Consider the following 26,332-nt stretch of genomic DNA (forward strand, 5'->3'; position numbering starts at 1 on the left):
AATTATACCTTCTCCCTAATAAACTAGATATCACTTCTTGTTTATACTAAGGTGGCAATTGAATATATTTAGACAAACTTAATTATAATTTATTACTTCTTTTTTTTTAGTTTTCTATTTTAATATATTTGAATATTTCTAAAATAAAAAAAAAAAACAAAGGAAATTTATTTTAGAGCTGGCAGTTTTTGCGCGCAAAATCCTAGTAGTGAAATTATTTTATTTTTTTTTTATTAATCGTTTTTTTATCTCTGTGAGTTGGATTGAAACAAATATACAATTCTTTTCAATAGAAAAAAAAATATGTTTTTAGAGAGTTTAAGTTAGCATTCCCAAGTTAGTCTGCTTCTTGGTGATTTCACCTTCAAGCCAAATTTGAAAAAGAAAACTCTAAAAGCACGTGTGTAATTTTTTCGCGCCTAATTTGAAAATGAAAACTTAAAAAGCACGTGTCATTTTCTCACGCCTAATTTGAAAATGAAAACTTAAAAAGCACGTGTCATTTTCTCGCGCCAAATTTGAAAATGAAAACTCAAAAAGCACGTGACTCATTTTTTCGCGTCTAATTTTAAAATTACTTCAAAAACACGTGAATCATTTTCTCGCGCCAAAATGACTTAAAAAGCACGTGTAATTAAATTTTCTCCCGCCAAATTTGAAAATTATTTAAAAAGCACGTGTGTCATTTTCTCGCGCCATTATTTTCGTACACGTTTTTTTAGTCAATTTCTAAATCACAATTAAATAAATTGTGAACGCCAACTTAAGCTCTCTAGTTTTGTAAATGTGTAGGCTTTACGAAAAGAATTGTGTAAAATATATATATCTCTAGGAAGATATAATACCAAAAATAATTAGTTTAATTATTTTTTTCTCGTGATATTACGGTATTGGAAACAAAAAAATTGATATTTAATTTCAATTTTTTTTTATTGAATTTTTGTAATTTGTTAATTATTTTCTGGCTATGACAAATTTGTTTTATTTTTTGGATCTTTTTTTTCTCTCTCTCTCTTTTTTGTCGTTTCTTTCTCTTTCTCTCTCCTCTTGGAATCCCCTCTCGTACTACCGACCAATCAAAAATGTCCCCGCCATTTTTGATTTGGACGATAATAAACGAAAATATCGATTTATAAACAATACTTAAACACAAAACAAAAACAAAAGCCCAAGTGACATGTCGTAGCGACCAGTTTAAGTGTGACGTGAATCGTTGCATTTCGGTCCATTGGGTTTGCGACAACGAGAAAGACTGTATAGACGGGACAGACGAAGAACCCATTTCCAAATGCCATAGTGAGTAGTGGTCCCTTATAGTCCAAGTAGCCTAAAGGCGTAGGAACTATTTCTTTTCATTTACGAGTTGTTTTTATTTTAATTTAATTTTATTTTCTATTTCCCCCTACTGTACTTACTATCCTTTTCTTTATTTCTCTTCTCTATCAAATTTCCACGGAGTAACAATGCGCCACGTAAAATATGGATGTGTTTAAAAGTGGTCAACTTCAGGGTCAATATTGATATTGTGGAGCCTCTATAAAACGTTTTTTTTTTGTTTTGACAAAAGTTTTGAATTTTTAAATAGTTTTGATTCACATTCGATAGATGTCGCCACAAATTTTAAATTTTTAGTATAATTGCGCGTTTTTTTAAGGAAAATGGCGGGTCGATACTAATTTAAAATTGATCAAGTAATTTAGATTTTTTTGCTGCCATTTTTTGACCCAATTATGAAAATATTAGAAGCTTCATTCAAAATTTGTCGCTAGATGGCGCTACCTCAATTTAAATAATTTAACCATCCAAACGATACTATTTTCAAATTGATAAAGTGCTACAAGGTTTTTGACGTCATTGTTTTGCTCCTGTTTCAAAAACATTTTATTTAAAAATCATGGCTAGATGGCGCAAATTCAAATCGTCTGATTGACCACTTTTTAAACGTCAAACATATTTTCAATGCATTGCAACTCCATGCTCTATCTCTTCTTGAAAAATTCTACCACCTAGTATCACTAGTCCCTCTGAATTTTTGCCCAAATATTTTGAAACAAAATTTGAACGTACTGAAATTTGAAAAGAAAATACATGAGTATTATTAATACGTACCCACTTGAATCTAAACAGCTCAAAAGTTTATTTAGTTTAACCGTCAAACTGAAAACACTTTTCTTGTTAAGGTTTGTATTTGATGAACGTGAATGTTAAATATGGAAAGATTAAAAGTGGCACTGGGATTACTGCGCATGCTCCAGAGTTTTAACACATAATGTTGACGGTGCATGATATGACTTTATAGTATAAGGACGCTTAATTAGTGTAGTTTGTTCAATCGCCACCACTCGTTATAGTAGTAAAATAGGCGCACGTTATAACGTAAAAATGTTGTGTTACCGCATATGATAACGCGATTTTCGTGTTCCCAACCCGCCAGCCAGCCAGACGGGATGTCGCGCTATAACTTTCACGCGCTCCAACAGGTCCCATATAAAAAACGTTAAAATGTTATTTCCCCTAAAAATAGGCGAACTTTCAATCGTAAAACGTGTGCGTTACGACACACGCAGTTTTCGTGTTCCCAACCCGCCAGCCAGCCGGAGAAGTCTGGGTATAACTTATACTCGTTCCAACAGGTCCCATAAAAATAAAACGATCAAATTTTATTGCCCCGAGTTTGGAATTTCTTAAAAGGCGCGTAAACTCGTAAAATTTTACGAGGGTAATAAATTTGTTAGGCGAGCAACAAGAGAGACCATGAACTAAGTTAAGTTAGTTTTAAGATCAAAAGTAAGATATTAACCAATAGTATGACATCATTGGTTATTTCTAATCAGACTTATGGTTAATTATATGATATTTAAAATATTAAATCGTGTTATTCCTCGTGATTTCAAAATTGAGAAACAAAAATTTTAGGAATAATTTAACGTATTCACAAACCACATGACGCTATGAGTAGTTATTTCTTCAAACGCGCGCGAAATTTCAAAATTTAAGAAAAGGCTTAAGGAATATTTTAAATTAAATGGCCTCAACGGGCTTTTTGTTCCGCTTTTAAACGTAATTTGTGCCAAACAAAAATGTGCATCGTACGTTAGTGGCGATTTAGTAATTAGATGATTCAATAGTATTGTGGAATAAAACTGAAAGATTACCCGAAAAGGACTAAAATTCGCTTAGAATTTTGTTCGTTTTTATTAAAAATCAACAAAATTTAAGCGAGTCTGAAATTAAATTTCTGGTAAAAAGAGTTTGTATATAATTTGGGTGTTTCTTTGATGGTGACACGATAGCTCCTACGCCTTTTTCAGTTTATCAGTCAAAGTTTTGCTGTTTCTTTGGCTATATCTAAGTATCAATCTCTTTTCATTTTTCCTGTTTTTTATTGTTAATTAATTTTTAATTACACGGTGTGTTTCGTGCAAAAATGATTAATTTTCTTTTTGTTGATCTTTTCTTACGTAGATGTCCCTGTTCCCCGCGCTTTATGTGTTGTACTGTACTTTGCATGGCTCATACTCTATCTCTCTCTCAAAATATATTTATTGTCTATCGCTATACACTTTATCTTCTTTTTAATTCATTATGAACTTACGGTATCGCCTAACATTCAATTTATCGCCTAATCATAATTTTTTTTATATCAAATTAAGCTATTTTGAAAAATGTTAATCGTTTTGAATTTGAAGTCCATGTTCGATCTAAGTAGTAAATATTAATTATATAATTATATTCTATTGAACAGAGCTAACTGAATATTTAAAACTAATTATTTTAAAATATCAAAACAAGGGAGGTTAATACCCTTTTGAAAATAATATTGATAAATATTTGTCTTAACAGGGATAGATTTAATTTTAGAAGTTGGAATGGAGAACAGAGTAATATGGGCGCGCGTCAAAGTCCCGGGCCCCCTTTCCACGGGACGGGGGGGGGGGATATGAAAGATGAGGCGGGTCTTAGCGACAGAGGTAAAAAGGAATTACTTATTTGTCGCCGTCCCCGTCAGCAACGTCATCAAAACGTAGTTTAAGTGAGCCAATAAGATAATTTAAACTTTTCGTTATGTCTTGGAGGGAGAGGCTCTATACTGGGCTATGAGTCGGACTGGAGTAAATACTAACCGTTCTCCATTCCTACTTTTAAAATTAAATCTATCCCGGGTCTTAACTATTATAAGGAATACATAAAGCCATAAGTTTCTAAGATATGTTCCATAAGTATGACACTTCATATACTTCGTAACGCTAGAGACTAACTAAGAGCTAATTCAAGAACGACAAGCGACAACTGACTACACTCGGTTTTGCAGTCCATCTTCCTATTTATTCTGTTGCTTTACCTCGAATCTATGACCTACGTCACTTCATGACAAGCTCCAGTTTTTAACCAGCGACAAACTTATGGAACATATCTTATGAACTTATGCTTTCATGTATCAACACGTAAATCAAAATTAGAGATATTTAAATTAGGAGACTCGATAATTAAGAAAACATTAGATCGCGTGTGGACTTTAACCGCAAATGCAATTTTTAAGCAAATAAAAAAAAATATTTAAAAAAAAAGTCATATTATCATAATATAGTTCAAATTACATCGCGCGATTTGAGCCGTTTAGAATATCATATAACATTATTAAAATTATGCAAATTAACCAGCATGAAAACTGATATGGTAAAACCACCTAACGATTAAGGGCATATACTCTCACATAATTACTATATTTAAATTTACCCTCAAAATGGTGCACATTTATTATTATTAGATATCATTTTACAAAATATTTTTCTTTTTTAATTTTGAACGAAAAATCCCGAATTTAATATACCTTTGGCACCAACCAAAAACCCCTGACTTTTAACCCTTCTGTCAGAAACTATAACCCTTCGCTATCTCTATCCCTTTAATCACCTTTTAAATTAATTAATTAATCAAATAGTTTTAGTAATTAATAGCTATTAGTTAAATCGCGAGAGAACATCAAAAGGCCTATTTAATTACCAAAATTCCAATTAGATCATTTTTTAACTAAAAATTATTTCGATTTGTTTTAAATTTTGCGAAAACAATATGATGTTCTTTCGATGGAAACCCAAAAGTGGAATTAATTTGAATTTTTTTAATTTTTTGAGAATTTAATTTGGGTTTTCATATTCGAAAAACAATTTATGGGTTAATTTTTTATTATAATAAAATGAATTTACGATAATTTCGAATGACAGACAGCACGTGCAATCCCAATCAATTTACGTGCAAAGTGAGCGCGCGTTGCATACCTCATAGTTGGACGTGTGATTCCGATTTTGATTGCGGCGAAGGTGATACGTCAGACGAACACGAAGCTTGCGGTATTTAATTAGATCTTGATTTGTAACGCTGTAATCAGGGTTCGTACAATCCTGGAGAACCAGGGGAACCTGGAATTTTTACTAAAATTCAGGGTCATAAGGGAAATTTATGTTCTTAAGTAAAATTCAGGGAAATCAGGGAATTTTCAGTTATTAGGTGGCCTTGGACCAGGAAATATATAGGAAAACATCTGGAATTGTCAGGGAAATTTATGGGAAAAAAATCTGGATATTTCAGGGAAATTTATGGGAAAAAAATCTGGATATTTCAGGGAAATTTATGGGAAAAAAATCTGGATATTTCAGGGAAATTTATGGGAAAAAAATCTGGATATTTCAGGGAAATATATGGGAAAACCCTGGAAATTTCTAGGAAATATATAGGAAAAAAACCTGGAAATGTCAGGAAAATACACTGGAAAGTTCCTTGAAATGTCCGGGAAATATATTGGAAAAACCAGGAGATTTGAGGGAATATCTGGGGAAAACCTGGAAATTTAAGGGAATATATGGGAAAAACCCTGGAAATGTCCGGGAAATATCTGGGAAAAACCTGGAAATGTCAAGGAAATATATGGGAAAAGTCTGCAAATTTTAGGGAAATATATAGAAAAAACCTAGAAATATCATTGAAGCATGGGAAAAAACCAGGAAATGTTATTGGGAAATAGGTTTTCCAAAATTTGTATGAACCCTGTTATAGCGCTATGATCTTAAAGGAATTTGGCTTAGCGGATTATGTATTTGAATTTCTCCATAGCTTATCCGGAATGCGACGTTTCTGAATTCAAATGCGATAATAAACGATGCGTGCAAGTAGAATACGTTTGCGATGGTACGCTACCTAGTATATTTCATACCTCTGCGGCAATTGCAGTTATTCTAATTTAAATCTTATTGAAACAAAAGGGGATGATGATTGCCGCGACGGTAGTGACGAGAAAAATTGCGTCCTGCCTTGCAACGGAACAGCGCAATTCGCGTGCGACAACGGGGTTCTCTGTTTGAGCGATTCTTTGCGATGTAACGGTGTCTGGGATTGCAAAGACGGCACTGATGAAAAGAATTGCCGTACGTTAAATCATATAAATGCAACAGCGACAAAGCGCGAACATATTACAATAGTCGCAATTTTAAATAGATAACACCACTGTCATTTGCCACAAGGGACAATTTAATTGCAGCGACGGTCAATGCATCCCCGATACGTGGGTTTGCGATTCTAAAAGGGATTGCTTCGGTGGCGAAGACGAAAAGAATTGCTGTAAGCATATATAATACCATAAGTTTATAAGATATGTTCTATAAGTATGACAACGTATCTTATGAACTTATGTTATTACTAATTACCATTTAGCTCGTGTCACTTGTGGTGCGGACGAGTTTCTCTGCCTAAACAAGGAACGATGCGTTCCATCTATTTACGTCTGCGATGGCGAGAACGATTGCGATGATGATTCAGACGAATTTGATTGCGGTAATTAGGCCTAATTCCCAACCATATTATAATTAGGCCTAAATTTACGCGTTTGATCTAAAATTATCAGAAGTGAAAGTTCCTTGTCTTTGGCCCAACAATTCATGCGATAACGGAACGACTTGTATCGAACCTTCAAAGTTTTGCGATCACATGTTCGATTGTAAAGACGAGGCTGATGAAGGTGGTGTTTGTGGTAAGTGACTTTTGACCTTTATGGAGTGGTTTCAATGCAATTTGGTGCTCGGAAAGGATACGATGAACTAGGAGTCCAGTTTCTAATTGATAAGGGAAGGAAATGGGGTTCACTTGGGAGGTAACGGAAGGGGTGTTGGGGTCAAGTTACCTTCAGAGGACAGGCTTGTCATAATCCGTGTGAAATATCAGAGAATTTTAATCATGAAAGTCAGGAAATTTCATGTTTGCTCCGTCATTTCGCTTTATAGACGAAGATCACTGTTTCTTCAGCGATTGCGAGCATGTCTGTCAAAATACGCCATGGGGTCACGTGTGCTTGTGCCCTGGTGAATTGAAACCATCTGTAGATGGACGGACTTGTACTGGTACGTTCCACTTCCGTTTGTTACGGAAGTACTTGTCGCGTAAGCCTACTTACTATAAGAGCCACGGGAAAGATAGGATAATCTCTTTTTAGACGCGAAACCTTGCGACCAATGGGGTTCGTGCAGTCAAAAATGCGTTCAACTCAAACGTAGCCATCACTGCGAATGCGTACAAGGGTATAAACTGCAAGCTGACCATTTTACCTGTAAAAGCACGGGTATGTTTTAATTAACCGCGGACAGGGAAAGTTTTCAAGGTCGTGATGACCCTAAACCTTAACAGATCCAGCGGTACCATACATTATATTTTCAAATCGCCACGAGCTACGTAGCGTTGACTTGCATACCATGTCGGTCAAGGCTTTAATATCAGGTTTGAAGAACACGATAGCGTTGGACTTTTTTCATTCGGTTGATGGCGACATGATATTCTGGACTGATGTTGTCGATGATAAAATCTATCGAGGTTCCATGATCTCAGGATGTGAGTACTTAAGTACTACTTAAGTCGTCATTTCGGGGTGATGGGCAGAGTTGGCCAGTCTGGGTTATCAACATATCTTAAGAACTTAGGGTTAACTAACAGTTTGGGGTGGTTTTTGGTCACTACTCTTTTAGCCCTAACGAATATCGAGGTGGTGGTTCAGACTGGTTTATCGACTGCGGAGGGTTTGGCTGTTGATTGGATAGGAGAGAACTTGTACTGGGTGGAAAGTAACTTGGATCAGATTGAGGTGGCCAAATTGAACGGGAGTTTTCGAAGGACCCTTATTGCCGGAAATATGGAAAGTCCCAGAGCTATTGCTTTGGATCCAAGACACGGGTAAGTACTTATTGTAGCCAAAACTGTAGTTCGTAAGGAAAGCCCACTTGTAGGGGAACCACGTGACCCGCGCTTTGCTTTAACCTTAATAAACTAGATCCCAAGCTTTCGCGCCCTTTCAATGGTTTAATAAGATCCACCCTAACATATTATCCGCGTAAAATGAAATGACCGTACAGTGTCGTGTTTTGGACGGACTGGGACAAAGTGACCCCTCGTATTGAGAAGGCTTCTATGAGCGGTGACCACCGTAAAATCGTCTTCCGCGTGGATAACGTGACGGATGGTGCGTGGCCTAACGGTTTGACCTTGGACTACGTGGCGCTTCGTATCTACTGGATCGACGCGCGATCCGATTCGATCCATACGGCGACATACGATGGCCTGGACCATCGGGAAGTCCTCCGGGGTCACGACACACTGTCCCATCCATTCGCCATCGCCCTTTTTGGTAATTACATCTACTGGACCGACTGGAGGACCAATTCCGTCATTAGGGTGAGTCCAATCTTGTTCTTTTTTTCACCTTAGTCCTTTTAAAGCGACACTGAGCTCGGATAGTCTTTGAAATAGCTGCTGCATTGTTTTCTTTTTATAAACGTAACTTTCAATTGCAATTAAAAATGCGTAATTAAGGGTTATACGTAAGGTTAAAAGGTTAAGGGCCTAGAATAGGTCGTTTTAGGCTAGCATTCTTAATGACTTGGGGTCCGCGAACTCTACTATGAGGAATTCAAGCTAACCACTTATCCCACGTAGATTGTGGGTTGATTGCTGAGGATTTAGTACCACCAAACAGTTATAGAATTAACCCTCGGTTCGATGCCCATCTGAATTAAGTTTAATAAGACTAACTGTAAGCTACCCAGCCCTTTATCACCACGTCTTAAGCGCGGCGTATGTCTGGTTTGTCTTTTAATAGGCCAACAAATGGAATGGTACTGACATACGCGTGGTACAACGCGCCATTACGCAACCTTTCGATATTCAAGTTTACCATCCTTCTAGACAACCTAAAGGTAATTCAGGTTGCCTTTGTCTCCGTGAGCAATTTTAATTGTACACGTTGTAAGAACGGGAAGTTGGGTTGGTTAATTTACAGGAGAGGTTGAGAGTCCTTGTTCGAAAGACAACGGGGGTTGTTCTCATCTTTGCTTGTTGAGTTTTAATAACACCTACAGTTGTCATTGTCCGCACGTAATGAAATTGGGAGATGATAATAAGACGTGTTTTAGTAAGAACATTTAAACGTTGCGTTCGGTAACTTGTACCGATGACCAGAGCTGGTCTCTTCGGTATCTGTTACTGAACGGGGCCTGAAGACATTGTCCGAATATTTTGTGACTAATTACTGTTACTAGGCAACGAAAAGGTCCTGTTATTTTCGAGACCTAATGAAATACGCGGTGTTGACTTAGAAAATCCTTACTATCATATTATACCACCGTTCAGTTTGCCAAAGGTAATTAATTAATTACCAATCGCAATTACCTTTTAAAACTTCGCGGCGCTATTTTAATTTTAATTCAAAATTAAATTATTAATATAATTAAAGGTTTTAAACGCGGCTGAGTTAGATTACCAAGCTAAAAACCATCGTGTTTATTGGGTCGATTCTCAACTGAACGAGGTCAAACGCGCTTTGTTGACCGGTTCCTCCATCGATACCGTTATAGACACTGGTCAGTTTTACTCTTTGAACCCTTAAGCCTCCTTATACACTACTAGTTTAGGCCTAATTTTTAATTATAGTCATAGAAAACTCTTCGGGGTTCGCGGTTGATTGGCTTTCGGAAAATATGTTCATATCATCGTACGGGGTCAAGAAACAGACAATTTCAGTTTGTAATTTGAATGGGGAATATTTAACATCTATTATCAGTACTGGTTTGAATAAACCTAAGTCATTGGCTATTCATCCCGTTGAAGGGTAAGTAACATTTATTTTTAGGTTTTGGGTAATGAGGTGTTTGTTAGGGTTGAGGTCGGACGTTGTGTTCTTGACTTAGTTGGTTGGTCTGGAGCGATCACGGTGGTAATATTCACTCGATCGAGTCTGCTCTGATGGATGGCAATCAACGAAGAACCATTACTAGTCAGAGGGACAATAATCAGTTGGATCATCCAGTCAGTAAGTACTTCATACCTTTGATTTAATTTTGGGTTCTTAAATAGTTATTTTTATTAATATCGAGAGTGAGATACTGGAATGTCCTTTGAGTATGTTGTAGTCCTATTTGTCCCCTTTTAAACGATACTAAGTACTTGGCGTTCTGACAATCAGGGTCCGAGTAATTGAACAAAATGTTCATCAACATACCCTCCATAGGAATAGCATTACACCCAATTTTAGAGGCTCATATCTCTGGTTCTACTAGAGAAACGGGGATGTCCTTTGAGTATGTTATAGTCCTATTTGTCCCCTTTAAACGATACCAAGTACTTGTCGTTCTGACAATCAGGGCCCGAGTATTTGAACAAAATGTTCATCAACATACCCTCCATAGGAATAGCATTACACCCAATTTTAGAGGCTCATATCTCTGGTTCTACTAGAGAAACGGGGATGTCCTTTGAGTATGTTATAGTCCTATTTGTCCCCTTTCAAACGATATCAAATACTTGGCGTTCTGACAATCGGGGCCCGAGTAATTGAACAAAATGTTCATCAACATACCCTCCATAGGAATAGCATTACACCCAATTTTAGAGGCTCATATCTCTGGTTCTACTAGAGAAACGGGGATGTCCTTTGAGTATGTTATAGTCCTATTTGTCCCCTTTCAAACGATATCAAATACTTGGCGTTCTGACAATCAGGGCCCGAGTAATTGAACAAAATGTTCATCAACATACCCTCCATAGGAATAGCATTACACCCAATTTTAGAGGCTCATATCTCTGGTTCTACTAGAGAAGCGGGGATGTCCTTTGAGTATGTTATAGTCCTATTTGTCCCCTTTCAAACGATATCAAATACTTGGCGTTCTGACAATCAGGGCCCGAGTAATTGAACAAAATGTTCATCAACATACCCTCCATAGGAATAGCATTACACCCAATTTTAGAGGCTCATATCTCTGGTTCTACTAGAGAAACGGGGATGTCCTTTGAGTATGTTATAGTCCTATTTGTCCCCTTTCAAACGATATCAAATACTTGGCGTTCTGACAATCAGGGCCCGAGTAATTGAACAAAATGTTCATCAACATACCCTCCATAGGAATAGCATTACACCCAATTTTAGAGGCTCATATCTCTGGTTCTACTAGAGAAACGGGGATGTCCTTTGAGTATGTTATAGTCCTATTTGTCCCCTTTCAAACGATATCAAATACTTGGCGTTCTGACAATCGGGGCCCGAGTAATTGAACAAAATGTTCATCAACATACCCTCCATAGGAATAGCATTACACCCAATTTTAGAGGCTCATATCTCTGGTTCTACTAGAGAAACGGGGATGTCCTTTGAGTATGTTATAGTCCTATTTGTCCCCTTTCAAACGATATCAAATACTTGGCGTTCTGACAATCAGGGCCCGAGTAATTGAACAAAATGTTCATCAACATACCCTCCATAGGAATAGCATTACACCCAATTTTAGAGGCTCATATCTCTGGTTCTACTAGAGAAACGGGGATGTCCTTTGAGTATGTTATAGTCCTATTTGTCCCCTTTCAAACGATATCAAATACTTGGCGTTCTGACAATCAGGGCCCGAGTAATTGAACAAAATGTTCATCAACATACCCTCCATAGGAATAGCATTACACCCAATTTTAGAGGCTCATATCTCTGGTTCTACTAGAGAAGCGGGGATGTCCTTTGAGTATGTTATAGTCCTATTTGTCCCCTTTCAAACGATATCAAATACTTGGCGTTCTGACAATCAGGGCCCGAGTAATTGAACAAAATGTTCATCAACATACCCTCCATAGGAATAGCATTACACCCAATTTTAGAGGCTCATATCTCTGGTTCTACTAGAGAAACGGGGATGTCCTTTGAGTATGTTATAGTCCTATTTGTCCCCTTTCACACGATATCAAATACTTGGCGTTCTGACAATCAGGGCCCGAGTAATTGAACAAAATGTTCATCAACATACCCTCCATAGGAATAGCATTACACCCAATTTTAGAGGCTCATATCTCTGGTTCTACTAGAGAAACGGGGATGTCCTTTGAGTATGTTATATTCCTATTTGTCCCCTTTCAAACGATATCAAATACTTGGCGTTCTGACAATCAGGGCCCGAGTAATTGAACAAAATGTTCATCAACATACCCTCCATAGGAATAGCATTACACCCAATTTTAGAGGCTCATATCTCTAGTTCTACTAGAGAAACGGGGATGTCCTTTGAGTATGTTATAGTCCTATTTGTCCCCTTTCAAACGATATCAAATACTTGGCGTTCTGACAATCAGGGCCCGAGTAATTGAACAAAATGTTCATCAACATACCCTCCATAGGAATAGCATTACACCCAATTTTAGAGGCTCATATCTCTGGTTCTACTAGAGAAACGGGGATGTCCTTTGAGTATGTTATAGTCCTATTTGTCCCCTTTCACACGATATCAAATACTTGGCGTTCTGACAATCAGGGCCCGAGTAATTGAACAAAATGTTCATCAACATACCCTCCATAGGAATAGCATTACACCCAATTTTAGAGGCTCATATCTCTGGTTCTACTAGAGAAACGGGGATGTCCTTTGAGTATGTTATATTCCTATTTGTCCCCTTTCAAACGATATCAAATACTTGGCGTTCTGACAATCAGGGCCCGAGTATTTGAACAAAATGTTCATCAACATACCCTCCATAGGAATAGCATTACACCCAATTTTAGAGGCTCATATCTCTGGTTCTACTAGAGAAACGGGGATGTCCTTTGAGTATGTTATAGTCCTATTTGTCCCCTTTCAAACGATACCAAATACTTGTCGTTCTGACAATCAGGGCCCGAGTATTTGAACAAAATGTTCATCAACATACCCTCCATAGGAATAGCATTACACCCAATTTTAGAGGCTCATATCTCTGGTTCTACTAGAGAAACGGGGATGTCCTTTGAGTATGTTATAGTCCTATTTGTCCCCTTTCAAACGATACCAAATACTTGGCGTTCTGACAATCAGGGCCCGAGTAATTGAACAAAATGTTCATCAACATACCCTCCATTGGAATAGCATTACACCCAATTTTAGAGGCTCATATCTCTGGTTCTACCAGAGAAACGGGGATGTCCTTTGAGTATGTTATAGTCCTATTTGTCCCCTCTCGAACGATACCAAATACTTGTCGTTCTGACAATCAGCGCCCGAGTAATTGAACAAAATGTTCATCAACATACCCTCCATAGGAATAGCATTACACCCAATTTTAGAGGCTCATATCTCTGGTTCTACTAGAGAAACGGGGATGTCCTTTGAGTATGTTATAGTCCTATTTGTCCCCTTTCACACGATATCAAATACTTGGCGTTCTGACAATCAGGGCCCGAGTAATTGAACAAAATGTTCATCAACATACCCTCCATAGGAATAGCATTACACCCAATTTTAGAGGCTCATATCTCTGGTTCTACTAGAGAAACGGGGATGTCCTTTGAGTATGTTATATTCCTATTTGTCCCCTTTCAAACGATATCAAATACTTGGCGTTCTGACAATCAGGGCCCGAGTAATTGAACAAAATGTTCATCAACATACCCTCCATAGGAATAGCATTACACCCAATTTTAGAGGCTCATATCTCTAGTTCTACTAGAGAAACGGGGATGTCCTTTGAGTATGTTATAGTCCTATTTGTCCCCTTTCAAACGATATCAAATACTTGGCGTTCTGACAATCAGGGCCCGAGTAATTGAACAAAATGTTCATCAACATACCCTCCATAGGAATAGCATTACACCCAATTTTAGAGGCTCATATCTCTGGTTCTACTAGAGAAACGGGGATGTCCTTTGAGTATGTTATAGTCCTATTTGTCCCCTTTCACACGATATCAAATACTTGGCGTTCTGACAATCAGGGCCCGAGTAATTGAACAAAATGTTCATCAACATACCCTCCATAGGAATAGCATTACACCCAATTTTAGAGGCTCATATCTCTGGTTCTACTAGAGAAACGGGGATGTCCTTTGAGTATGTTATAGTCCTATTTGTCCCCTTTCACACGATATCAAATACTTGGCGTTCTGACAATCAGGGCCCGAGTAATTGAACAAAATGTTCATCAACATACCCTCCATAGGAATAGCATTACACCCAATTTTAGAGGCTCATATCTCTGGTTCTACTAGAGAAACGGGGATGTCCTTTGAGTATGTTATATTCCTATTTGTCCCCTTTCAAACGATATCAAATACTTGGCGTTCTGACAATCAGGGCCCGAGTAATTGAACAAAATGTTCATCAACATACCCTCCATAGGAATAGCATTACACCCAATTTTAGAGGCTCATATCTCTAGTTCTACTAGAGAAACGGGGATGTCCTTTGAGTATGTTATAGTCCTATTTGTCCCCTTTCAAACGATATCAAATACTTGGCGTTCTGACAATCAGGGCCCGAGTAATTGAACAAAATGTTCATCAACATACCCTCCATTGGAATAGCATTACACCCAATTTTAGAGGCTCATATCTCTGGTTCTACTAGAGAAACGGGGATGTCCTTTGAGTATGTTATAGTCCTATTTGTCCCCTCTCGAACGATACCAAATACTTGTCGTTCTGACAATCAGCGCCCGAGTAATTGATCAAAATGTTCATAAACATTCCCTTCATAGGGATTTTTGGCACAAATCTGGTTCTTAACAACTTAGCTAGCTATGACAGAATATGACGCGTAGAATCCAACAAGCCTTATCTTGTAATTTATAGGCCTGTCCATCGACTTCGGGACTTCAATGTTATATTGGGTGAACAGTGGTAGCGTCAGTGAAACGATCCAAAGAGTTTCCTTGCAACCCGGACGCCATGGTAGCAATCGCGTAGAAACCTTGCTGACAGCGAAAGGACTTCAACCATACGCCCTGACCGTCTACTTGGACAAAATCTACTACAGTACACGTCACGATGCCTCCATCAATGTCATGAGCAAGAACAACGCCTCCGATCACAAAGTCCTCAGGAATAACACCGACGAAGTAATTGCTCTTAAAGTCTACGATAGTGACCTGCAAAACGGTGAGTGCAATTACTTATTAAGTTCATGTTCATGTTTATGGGGTTGGTCGTGGGTTGACGCTACTAGCCAATAAAAAGCGGCGCCAGTGTTCTTGCGCAGTAGGGCTCAATAAAAGGTGCGCAAAATATCGCTTTCAGGTACAAACGCGTGTACTGTCAATAAGGGTGGGTGTTCCCAACTATGCCTTCCTGTGTCCCCAACAACTAGGGTTTGCAAATGCACTTCCGGTTTCAACGAAGATCCCGAAGACGAAACTAAATGCATCGGTAGGCTTTTGCTTAATTAGTTTCATTAACGGAATTAACAGAACCGGAAGTAAAATAATTATCCCTTTGTAATTACCAAACAAGGCGTGTCCTCTCTATTGATGTACTCTATCAGTTGGGAGATTAAAGGGTTGTCACTTAACGTCAGCGAAATTAATACAACCGATAACGCCTTAGCTCCCATCCCTAGAATCGCCTCCGCCTCATCCATCGATTTTGACGATGGTAAGATTGTAATTGCATAAATTCAAACAAGTACTTTAGTACTTGGAAGGGTTCAGCGCTCAAATTAGGCCCATTTAACTTAATGTATTAATAGCGGAAGGTTACATCTATTGGGCCGATGGTGACGCGGGTACCCTAACCCGACTTAAACGGGATACAACCGATCGGAAGGTCATAGTTCAAGGGCTCGATTCCATTGAAGGCATCGCCGTTGATTGGTTAGCCGGTAAGTGATACACATTTTTAAGTGTCTTCATTTTGCTAGTTGACTTTATGTAGCTTGTGACGTAAGTAGCTCAAGGTTGTCTGCTTATTATTATTAATAGTTAACCGGTTGTTCTTTATCGAGGAAATAGTACAGGGGTGTTAGAAGGTTGTGTTAAGCGCGAGAAAATAGTCCCATTATCTAAATTAAATAGTACCACACTGACCACTAGCGAAATAGGTTACCGACCATTAAATAAATCTTAGGCAACATCTATTGGATCGATCCTTCATATGACGTCATCGAAGTTGCCCGATTAAACGGAGAGAAACGTTACGTTGTCGTGTCCGATAATATGGACAAACCCAAAGCCATCGCTGTGCATCCTTATAAGGGTTATTTGTACTGGAGCGATTGGGGAACGCCCCCTAAAATAGAACGATCCAATCTTGACGGCAGTGACCGAATGGTCGTCGTTAACGCCTCCATTCAAATGGTCACTGACTTGGCCATCGACTTTGACGAAGACAAACTCTATTGGAGTGACTCCCGACTGGACTCGATTCACAGATCGGACTTAGATGGGTCCAACGTCGAAGTGGTCACAGCTGATAACCTAGAGAACCCTTTCGCCCTGACCGTTCATGGAGATTACGTTTATTGGATTGATACGTAAGTACTTTGAGACTCTTTGACTTACGCTTCTCGCAACGTGATGCCAATTAAGGCAAGTACTTGACCCCTCGCGTGTTCGTGTTTAACCTTTAAAAAAGAACTCGGGAACGCGGGTCAATTTGGCGTTTGAACAAGGACAACGCCACAGACGTTGTCATGCTCTTAAACGAATTGGGGGATTCTTTAAAAGACATTCAGATTTACCATCAAAGACCCGGTTCAGACACAAATCCTTGCGCGACCAATAATGGCGGCTGCGGTAATGAACTCTGTTTGTATCGTGGTGGAGATAACTATACTTGCGCATGCGCCCACGGTAAAGTCAGCCCAGATGGAAAATCGTGCGAAGGTAATTCGAATATTCGAATTACGCGGACCTATTTTATTTTACGCCTATTCGACCTTTTAACCTTGCAGCGTACGAAGCTTTCATCATGTTTTCGCGCGTCCTAAAAATCGATAGTATTCACGTCTTTGACGAGAATAATTTGAACGCCCCGCATCCTAGCATTTCGGACAAAGAACATATGCGAAACGTGATTGGTTTAACATTTAATTACAAAACGGAAACATTGTTCTACTCCGATATTCAACGCGGAAGTATCAATTCCGTCTTTTTCAACGGAAGTAGTCATAAGGTCATCGTTTCAAGTAAGTACTTGCCGAGATGGTACTGGTAAGATTTTTTTACCTTTTTCGTTTTGGTAAATGGTTGAATTGTAGAACAAGGATCGGTGGAAGGTTTGGCCTTTGATACGGCTAACAACGAATTGTACTGGACCAGTCATAGTGACGCGTCCATTAGTCGGATTAATTTGGCGCACAAAGAAGCCGGTAAGGCTGAAAAGATTATTAGGTTGGGACCAGATGACAAACCCAGAGGTCTCGATATTGACAGTTGCGCTTCGTAAGTACTTGTTCTTTTGCATATTTGGTATTTATGAAATTTCCAAGACTCATTGCTACCGCTTACTATAAGCATGCTATAAGTTAACCTTTAAATTACCGCTCTTAGTTACCGGGTTCTCTAAATTACCGCTCCTAGTTACCGGGTTCTTTAAATTACCGCTCTTAGTTACCGGGTTCTTCAAATTACCGCCCCTAGTTACCGGGTTATTTAAATTACCGCTCTTAGTTACCGGGCTCTTTAAATTACCGCTCTTAGTTACCGGGTTCTTTAAATTACCGCTCCAAGTTACTGGGTTCTTTAAATTACCGCTCCTAGTTATCAGGCTCTTTAAATTACCGCTCCTAGTTACCGGGTTCTTTAAATTACCGCTCCTATAGTTACCGGGTACTTTAAATTACCGCTCCTATAGTTACCGGGTACTTTAAATTACCGCTCCTATAGTTACCGGGTACTTTAAATTACCTCTCCTAGTTACCACGTGGTTATAGTTAACCGTTAAATTACGTCTTCCAGTTACCGCTTATTTAAGTAAACCCTTAAATTATCGCTCGTGATTACCACCTGGTTTTAGTTAACCCTCAAATTACCGCTCCTATAGTTACCGGGTACTTTAAATTACCGCTCCTATAGTTACCGCTCCTAGTTACCGGGTTCTTTAAATTACCGCTCCTAGTTACCGGGTACTTTAAATTACCGCTCCTATAGTTACCGGGTACTTTAAATTACCACTCTTAGTTACCGGGTACTTTAAATTACCTCTCCTAGTTACCGCGTGGTTACAGTTAACCTTTAAATTACGTCTTCCAGTTACCGCTTATTTAAGTAAACCCTTAAATTATCGCTCCTGGTTACCGCCTGGTTTTAGTTAACCCTTAAATTACCGCTCGTGATTACCGCCTGGTTTTAGTTAACCCTCAAATTACCGCTCCTGGTTACCGCCTGGTTTTAGTTAACCCTTAAATTACCGCTCGTGATTACCGCCTGGTTTTAGTTAACCCTCAAATTACCGCTCCTGGTTACCGCCTGGTTTTAGTTAACCCTTAAATTACCGCTACTGATTACCGGGTAGGTTTTAGTTAACCTTTAAATTACCGCCCCTGTTTAGTCGGGTGTATTGGACCAATTGGAACACGAGACATCCGAGTATCCAGAGAGCGTATTTAAGCGGATACGACATACATTCCATAATTACGACCGAAATACGCATGCCCAATGCCTTGACCATTGACCATAAGTTACAGAAACTATACTGGTCCGACGCCCGATTGGATAAACTTGAAAGGTGCAATTTGGATGGTACCCAACGCCATGTAAGTTTGACCAATACTTCTTTCTTCTTCAACATATGGTTGTTTGTGTAAAAATGACCTTTTGGGTCATGGGTCACCAGGTACTTTTGACCGAAGACCCTCAACATCCTTTTGACATCGCGGTTTTTGGGGATTATTTGTTTTGGACTGATTGGGTGGCACATGCCGTGTTTCGCGCTAATAAATTTACCGGTTCGGACGTGGTGGTTTTGAGAAAGAATATCGCGCGACCAATGGGCATCGTGGCCGTCGCGAATGACACTCAGGATTGTACTTTGAACCCGTGTACCACTCTTAATGGCGGTTGTGAAGAACTTTGTTCGGTTGATGTTAACGGTATGGTTTTGTGTTCCTGTACGCGTGGACGTGCCTTGATGCCCGATGGAAAACGGTGTACTGGTAAGTACCATGAAATTTCGTTATTTTATTTTTTATTTTGGGGGACTTTTATTTTTAGTTTATTTTAACTGGCTTATTTTTAGTAATTGCTTTAATTAATTGATGGGATTTTAACTAGAAACATATTTATTTTAATTAAAAGTTTTATCTTGCTGGCGAAGGTTTAATATAAAATTAGAACCCCAAGGCCTATCAGATCGTTTTAAATAGAGATGTGAAGTTACCGTTTTAATTACAAATTCAAATTTTGGGAAAAAATTAAATTACTGTTCTGTCGGTATGATATAAGTCGGTAATTTACGGCGGTATTTGATAAATAACTGGTATGTTACGGACAATAAATTACTGGTAATTTACGCCGCTATGTGGTACATTTCTGGAAAGTTACGGACAGTAAATTACCGGTAATTTACGCCGGAATGTGGTACATTTCTGGAAAGTTACGGACAGTAAATTACCGGTAATTTACGCCGGAATGTGGTAAATTTATGGTGAGTTACGGACAGTAAATTACTGGTAATTTACGCCGGAATGTGGTACATTTCTGGTAAGTTACGGACAGTAAATTACTGGTAATTTACGCCGGAATATGGTACATTTCTGGTAAGTTACGGACAGTAAATTACTGGTAATTTACGCCGGAATGTGGTACATTTCTGGTAAGTTACGGACAGTAAATTACTGGTAATTTACGCCGGAATGTGGTACATTTCTGGTAAGTTACGGACAGTAAATTACTGGTAATTTACGCCGGAATGTGGTACATTTCTGGTAAGTTACAGACAGTAAATTACCGACTTGCACCTCTAGTTTCATGCTCCATGAGAAACTATCAAAATTTATTGAATTCTGATCGAAACTAGATATTTTAATTAGAGTATTTTATTTATGGTTTTAATGTCGTTTACTTATTAATAATAGTACAATAATAATAATAATTTTAAATCCGAAAAAACGCTTGAATTATCTTTAGAGCGCGAAGCTAATTGTTCCGATTCGGAATTCGAATGTGGTACCGGTATTTGTATCCCTTACGATTTAACTTGTAACGGGGTGGCCACTTGTCCCGATGAATCCGACGAAAATCCTACCTATTGCGGTACGACAATTAAAATATAAACCCAACCCAATTAATTAAGCAGTTAAAATCTACATCGCGAAATTCCTACAAAACCACTTTATAGCTTTTCGAGATTGCCGGGATGGTTTCTTTCATTGCGAAAACAACCGGTGCATCCCGCAATCGCGCGTTTGCGACACGGCCAACAATTGCGGCGACTACAGCGACGAATTCAATTGTAGTTGCGCCGAAGATCAATTCCGTTGCCAACAAGGCCCTTGCATTAGTAAAACTTATACTTGCGATAATGACCCAGATTGCCCGGATGGTAGCGATGAAATGAATTGCAGTACGTCAAGTTTAGTAATTAGACTAGGCCCATAAGTTCATAAGATAAGTTCCATGATAAGTCGTAGATTCGAGGTAAAGCGACATACGCCTGGTGAGGCACTGTCAAAGGCTTAGTATTGCAGACTAATTAGGACCTAGATGGAACTTGGTCCTGCAAAATTAACCACCGAGTGTAGGACTTCAATTCTCGCTTCCGTCGTTCCCCCTTGAACTAGTTACCTCGAGCTGTAAGTCTCTAGCTGCATTACGAAGTATAGTTAGTGCTGTCATGCGACGCCTGGTGAGGCGCTGTCAAAGGCTTAGTATTGCAGACTAATTAGGACCTAGATGGAACTTGGTCCTGCAAAATTAACCACCGAGTGTAGGACTTCAATTCTCGCTTCCGTCGTTCTCGAACTAGTTACCTCGAGCTGTAAGTCTCTAGCTGCATTACGAAGTATAGTTAGTGCTGTCATGCGACGCCTGGTGAGGCGCTGCTGTCAAAGGCTTAGTATTGCAGACTAATTAGGACCTAGATGGAAGTCCTGCAAAATTAACCACCGAGTGTAGGACTTCAATTCTCCTCGCTTGTCGTTCTGCTAGAACTAGTTACCTCGAGCTGTAAGTCTCTAGCTGCATTACGAAGTATAGTTAGTGTCGTACTTATGGAAGGAACATATCTTATAAACTTATGATTGGGTTCAATGGGAAAGCGACCGGAAACTAATTAGGATTCATTTACAATTAAAAAACATATTAAAAAGATCGCCCAAACTGCTCGAGACATCCTTTATTCTGGCATCCCGACCAGCAACTTATAAATTGCCCCAAAACGACCGCTTGCATTCACCCAGAATGGATTTGCGACGGACAGGTCAGTTCGCGAAAAACCGTACACGCAAAATGCTAATTACAAACATCAACTCATTCTTAACTTCAATTTAATTTGAATTAGAATGATTGTTGGGATATGTCAGACGAGGTTGATTGTGATAAAAATAAAACTAGTAAACACGGTAAGTTAGTTAACCCCCAGATATTACTTACCCCGATCCCGATTTGGGCCCAACAATTTACAAACCGGAAATGAAATTTGTCAGGTGCCCCAGCCGTTTCCTCTTGCGGCAACAATTCCTTCCGTTGTCGCAATGACTTGTGCATTCCAATATCGTGGCTCTGCGATCGTGATGACGATTGCGATGACGCCGTCAACGGCACACATTCCGACGAAGAAAATTGCCGTGAGTTCAGTAGTTACCATGAGGAATCATTGTCCCCCCCCATATCTCCCATGTTAAGTTCTACGCGGACTTTGTGGGCCGGGCTTAATAACACTTACTATCCGTTACACCTCATAATTCGGACATGGTTGTACACAATGATTCCTAGTACCATAAACACCATATTAGGCTTAAGTAGCTAAGTATCAACGTTCTTGAACTATTAGAATACGATTGCCAACCCGATCAATTCAAATGCGCCAATAAGGATTGTATTCCCGCAATATGGCAATGCGACGGACATCGAGATTGTACCGATGGTTCGGATGAAACCGAGGATTGCAGTGCGTAAACATTTATTTATTAGTACACTCTTTGAAAGGAGTCGTTTTCTCCATTGAAGACAATGATATTCAGTGGTGAAAACGACCCTTTCGAAGATTGTATTAATCTTAGAAGTTAAAACGTCTTTAGTGACTCGAGTTTGCGGTAACTCCGACTTTAAGTGCAATAACACTGGTCAGTGTATCCCACATGCTTGGTTATGCGATGTAAGTACTGGCATCCTTTGTTTAGAAGTACTTGCGATGTACTTGCGCGAAGTACACGAAACTTTTTGCATTTGCGTAATTAGGGTGAAAATGATTGTGGTGACGAAGACGGTAGTGACGAAATACAAGAGCAAGGATGCGGTAAGAATCTTAATAAATGTTTTGGAGTCATTTTATCGTTAAGACTAATCTTGAGTTAGTTTTGTTCGGGGTCATTTGTCGTTAGGCTTAATCTTGAACATGGTTTGGGGTCCTTTGTCGTTAGGATTGATGTTGAACAAGATTTGGGGTCATTTGTCGTTATGCTTAATGTTGAACATGGTTTGAGGTCATTTGTCGCTAGGCTTAATGTTGAACATGGGTTGGGGTCATTTGTGGTTGGGTTTAATGTCGAACCTGGTTTGGGGTCATTGTCGTTTGGCTTAATGTTTAACATGGTTAAGAGTCATTTTTCGTAGGCTTATTGTTGAACATGGTTTCGGGTCATTTGTCGTTTGGTTTAATGTTCAACATGGTTTGAGGTCATTTGTCGTTTGGTTTAATGTTGAACATATGGTTTGGGGTCATATATCGTTAGGCTTAATGTTGAACATGGTTTGGGGTCATTTGCCGTTAGGCTTACTGTTGAACATGGTTAAAAATGTTCCAGGGGTGAGCGTCTGCAAGGCTCAAGAATTTCAATGCATGAATTTTATCTGCATCATTCAATCTTTTTACTGCGACGGCGACAATGACTGCGGTGATAACTCGGACGAACCGGCGTCCTGCGGTAAGTACTTACCAATATGTTTGCGCCACACGTACCCGCGTAGGTTTTGGGGTTTGTTTGGTCTGAATGGTTTGTACTCGCATGAACAATGCAGAGCGCGCCGGTTGCGAAGAGGACGAGTACGTCTGCAAAGGGGACAAGGGAGGCAAGTGCATCCCTAAAACTTGGATCTGCAACGGGATTCGAGATTGTTCCGATGGCAGCGACGAAGACTCGGCTCTTTGTGGTAAGCAGTGTAAGAATTTTGTTAATTAGAGATTGCATAGGTGGGTAGTGTTAATGGGGGAAATAAGTTAAAGCGCGGACAAGGCTTAATAAAAGGCGCGCGTTGCTTCTTTACAGTTCAAAATTCGTCGACCTCCGCCTGCCCACCCGACTTCTTCGAGTGTAGCAATGGCGTTTGCGTCGAAGCGTCTTTGCTCTGCAACGGGGACAATAATTGCGGCGATTATTCCGACGAGTCGTCTTGCAGTGAGTTGACTTTTTTCTTGTATTTTTAAGTAACCGCTTGAGATTAGGCTTACGCTGGAAACATTGTTAGATATCAACGAGTGTCAATCAACGTTGGTTTGCGCTCAGCACTGCGAAGACATGCCCATTGGCTACAAATGTAGCTGCTATGATGGCTTCAAGGCTTTAAACGGAGGCCGTTTTTGCAACGGTATGTTTTCATTTTATTTTAAGTTGCATTTTGCTCGAATGTCCTATTTTTCAAGGTCATGATGACCACTTATTATTATTTTTTTAATGTTTTGGATTTTAATGGCGATTTTAGCGTTTATTGGATTTAGTTATTTGAGCAAATAATTAGTATATTTAGGCCTAATTTTTGTTAATTCATTATTGCATTGAATGTCCTGAATCCCGTTTCTCAAGGTCAAGATGACCTCTTTCATTTACCCTTATTTTTCCTAAAAGTATTTGATTTTGATGGCGACCGTTTTAACTTTAGTTAATTGAGCAAATAATTATTATATTTAGGCCTAATTTTTGTTAATTCATTATTGCATTGAATGTCCTGAATCCCGTTTCTCAAGGTCAAGATGACCACTTTTATTTACCTTATTTTTTTCCCCTCAAAAATATTTGATTTTGATGGCGACCGTTTTAAATTTAGTTAATTAAGCAAATAATTATTATATTTAAATTTTATTAATTATTGCATTGAATGTGGGGAATCCGGTTTTTTCAAGGTCAAGATGACCACTTTTATTTATTTATTTATTATTTTTTGAAAAATAACTGATTTTGATGGTGACCATTTAAATAATTGAATCAAATAACAATTATTATTATTATTACCAATAATTATTGCATTCCCTGAAGATATAACGAATGTCGGGAGTCCGGTTTCTCAAGGTCAAGATGACCACTTTTATTTACCTTATTTTTTCCCCAAAAAATATTTGATTTTGATGGCGACCTTTTTCAGGTTTAGTTTATTAAGCAAATAATTATTTCATTTAAATTTCGTTAATTATTGCATCGAATGTCGTGAATCCGGTTTTTTCAAGGTCAAGATGACCACTTTTATTTATTTATTTATTTATTACTTTTTGAAAAATAACTGATTGCTGATTTTGATGGCGACCATTTAAATAATTGAATCAAATAACAATAATTATTATTATTATTACCAATAACTATTGCATTGCGTGTAGATATAAACGAATGCACTGAGCGACCTTGCAGTCAAAACTGCAGGAACAGTCACGGCTCCTTTGTTTGTTCATGCGAAGACGGTTACATCTCAACGGACAACGGAGTTACTTGCAAAGCCAATAGCTGTACGTCAATATTTAGTAGACATTTTTTCGCGTCATTATTTAGGCCTAGTAAATGTTTTCATCTATTGGAGCCCTTGATTCGATACATTTCAATTGGCAGCCGTTCATCCGACACTGATCTTTACCAACCGTTACTATATCCGCGAAATCGATCTACACGGTCACGATTCCCGATTGCTGGTCAACAATTTGACCAACGCTGTCGCCCTGGACTTTGACTATGTTGAAAAATGTCTCTACTGGTCCGATGTCACCGCCCTAGGCAGCAGCTTGAAACGTTCATGCGAAAATAGCACAGAACACGAGGTAAGTGCTTAACTTTCGGTTGTAACCAAATCACTTGAACTCCTGTCTATTAGTTCTTGAAAGCTAAGCCTAAAACTTAGAGACTAGCCGCCTTTCCTCGAGGGTAATAACTTTCCGGAACCAATGTCCTGTTTATTAATGTCACTAGTTCTTGAACGCTAAGCCTAAATCTTAAAGATCGAGGTTAATAACTTTCTGGAACCAATGTTCTGTTTATTGACGTCATTTCTTGAACGTTAAGCCTAAATTATAAAGACTAGTCTTTCCTCAAGGTTAATAACTTTTCGGAACCAATGTCCTGTTTATTAATGTCACTAGTTCTTGAACGCTAAGCCTAAATCATAAAGACTAGCCTTTCCTCAAGGATAATAACTTTCCGGAACCAATGTCCTGTTTATTAATGTCACTAGTTCTTGAACGCTAAGCCTAAATCTTAAAGATCGAGGTTAATAACTTTCTGGAACCAATGTTCTGTTTATTGACGTCATTTCTTGAACGTTAAGCCTAAATCATAAAGACTAGCCTTTCCTCAAGGTTAATAACTTTTCGGAACCAATGTCCTGTTTATTGACGTCCTTAGTTCTTAAACAACAACAATAAACAAAGACTTTGTTCATAAACCCATGCAGTAGTTCTTGAACGCTAAGACCAGAATTCCTGCTTAAAGTACTTAATAAGTTAATTGATGGTAAACCCGCGAAATGTTAGGTCCTTCACGCGGCCACGGTACAAAGCCCCGATGGTTTGGCCATTGATTGGATCGCGCGAAATTTGTACTGGTGCGACAAGGGTAAGGACACCATCGAGGTATCCACCCTAAACGGGCGATTCCGTAAAGTCCTGATTCGAACTGGTCTTGAGGAACCCAGAGCCATTGTCCTCGATCCTTTCGAAGGGTGAG

The 26,332-nt window shown here is 38.8% G+C and overlaps 1 protein-coding gene across 3 annotated transcripts in view; it reads left to right on the forward strand.

Moving 5' to 3' along the window:
• LRP1 (LDL receptor protein 1) overlaps positions 1-26,332 on the forward strand; it is a 60,564-nt gene that overhangs the window by 17,584 nt on the left and 16,648 nt on the right. For 2 of the 3 annotated variants that reach the window (XM_089858663.1, XM_089858666.1), the window contains exons 19-61: positions 1,168-1,296; positions 5,226-5,351; positions 6,112-6,186; positions 6,261-6,422; positions 6,493-6,615; positions 6,709-6,828; positions 6,899-7,024; positions 7,275-7,391; positions 7,484-7,609; positions 7,675-7,875; positions 8,010-8,214; positions 8,394-8,712; positions 9,137-9,233; positions 9,317-9,448; positions 9,576-9,676; positions 9,770-9,896; positions 9,967-10,144; positions 10,224-10,345; positions 15,112-15,417; positions 15,556-15,684; positions 15,769-15,909; positions 16,004-16,135; positions 16,381-16,786; positions 16,888-17,138; positions 17,207-17,440; positions 17,513-17,696; positions 18,805-19,009; positions 19,090-19,408; positions 20,382-20,507; positions 20,593-20,817; positions 21,563-21,672; positions 21,754-21,814; positions 21,899-22,039; positions 22,246-22,362; positions 22,493-22,569; positions 22,653-22,710; positions 23,219-23,338; positions 23,433-23,573; positions 23,681-23,809; positions 23,880-23,999; positions 25,000-25,125; positions 25,226-25,431; positions 26,140-26,327. In XM_089858663.1, coding sequence (XP_089714789.1) covers positions 1,168-1,296; positions 5,226-5,351; positions 6,112-6,186; positions 6,261-6,422; positions 6,493-6,615; positions 6,709-6,828; positions 6,899-7,024; positions 7,275-7,391; positions 7,484-7,609; positions 7,675-7,875; positions 8,010-8,214; positions 8,394-8,712; positions 9,137-9,233; positions 9,317-9,448; positions 9,576-9,676; positions 9,770-9,896; positions 9,967-10,144; positions 10,224-10,345; positions 15,112-15,417; positions 15,556-15,684; positions 15,769-15,909; positions 16,004-16,135; positions 16,381-16,786; positions 16,888-17,138; positions 17,207-17,440; positions 17,513-17,696; positions 18,805-19,009; positions 19,090-19,408; positions 20,382-20,507; positions 20,593-20,817; positions 21,563-21,672; positions 21,754-21,814; positions 21,899-22,039; positions 22,246-22,362; positions 22,493-22,569; positions 22,653-22,710; positions 23,219-23,338; positions 23,433-23,573; positions 23,681-23,809; positions 23,880-23,999; positions 25,000-25,125; positions 25,226-25,431; positions 26,140-26,327 — 6,838 coding nt within the window. The remainder of the gene's footprint in view (positions 1-1,167; positions 1,297-5,225; positions 5,352-6,111; positions 6,187-6,260; positions 6,423-6,492; positions 6,616-6,708; positions 6,829-6,898; positions 7,025-7,274; positions 7,392-7,483; positions 7,610-7,674; positions 7,876-8,009; positions 8,215-8,393; positions 8,713-9,136; positions 9,234-9,316; positions 9,449-9,575; positions 9,677-9,769; positions 9,897-9,966; positions 10,145-10,223; positions 10,346-15,111; positions 15,418-15,555; positions 15,685-15,768; positions 15,910-16,003; positions 16,136-16,380; positions 16,787-16,887; positions 17,139-17,206; positions 17,441-17,512; positions 17,697-18,804; positions 19,010-19,089; positions 19,409-20,381; positions 20,508-20,592; positions 20,818-21,562; positions 21,673-21,753; positions 21,815-21,898; positions 22,040-22,245; positions 22,363-22,492; positions 22,570-22,652; positions 22,711-23,218; positions 23,339-23,432; positions 23,574-23,680; positions 23,810-23,879; positions 24,000-24,999; positions 25,126-25,225; positions 25,432-26,139; positions 26,328-26,332) is intronic. The other variant, XM_089858664.1, reaches the window with a different exon arrangement.

The sequence above is a fragment of the Phalangium opilio genome, unplaced genomic scaffold (assembly GCF_054372755.1).
Source record: "Phalangium opilio isolate 3A_F unplaced genomic scaffold, DU_Popi_V2 ptg000011l_1, whole genome shotgun sequence".
Classification (NCBI taxonomy): Eukaryota; Metazoa; Arthropoda; class Arachnida; order Opiliones; family Phalangiidae; genus Phalangium; species Phalangium opilio.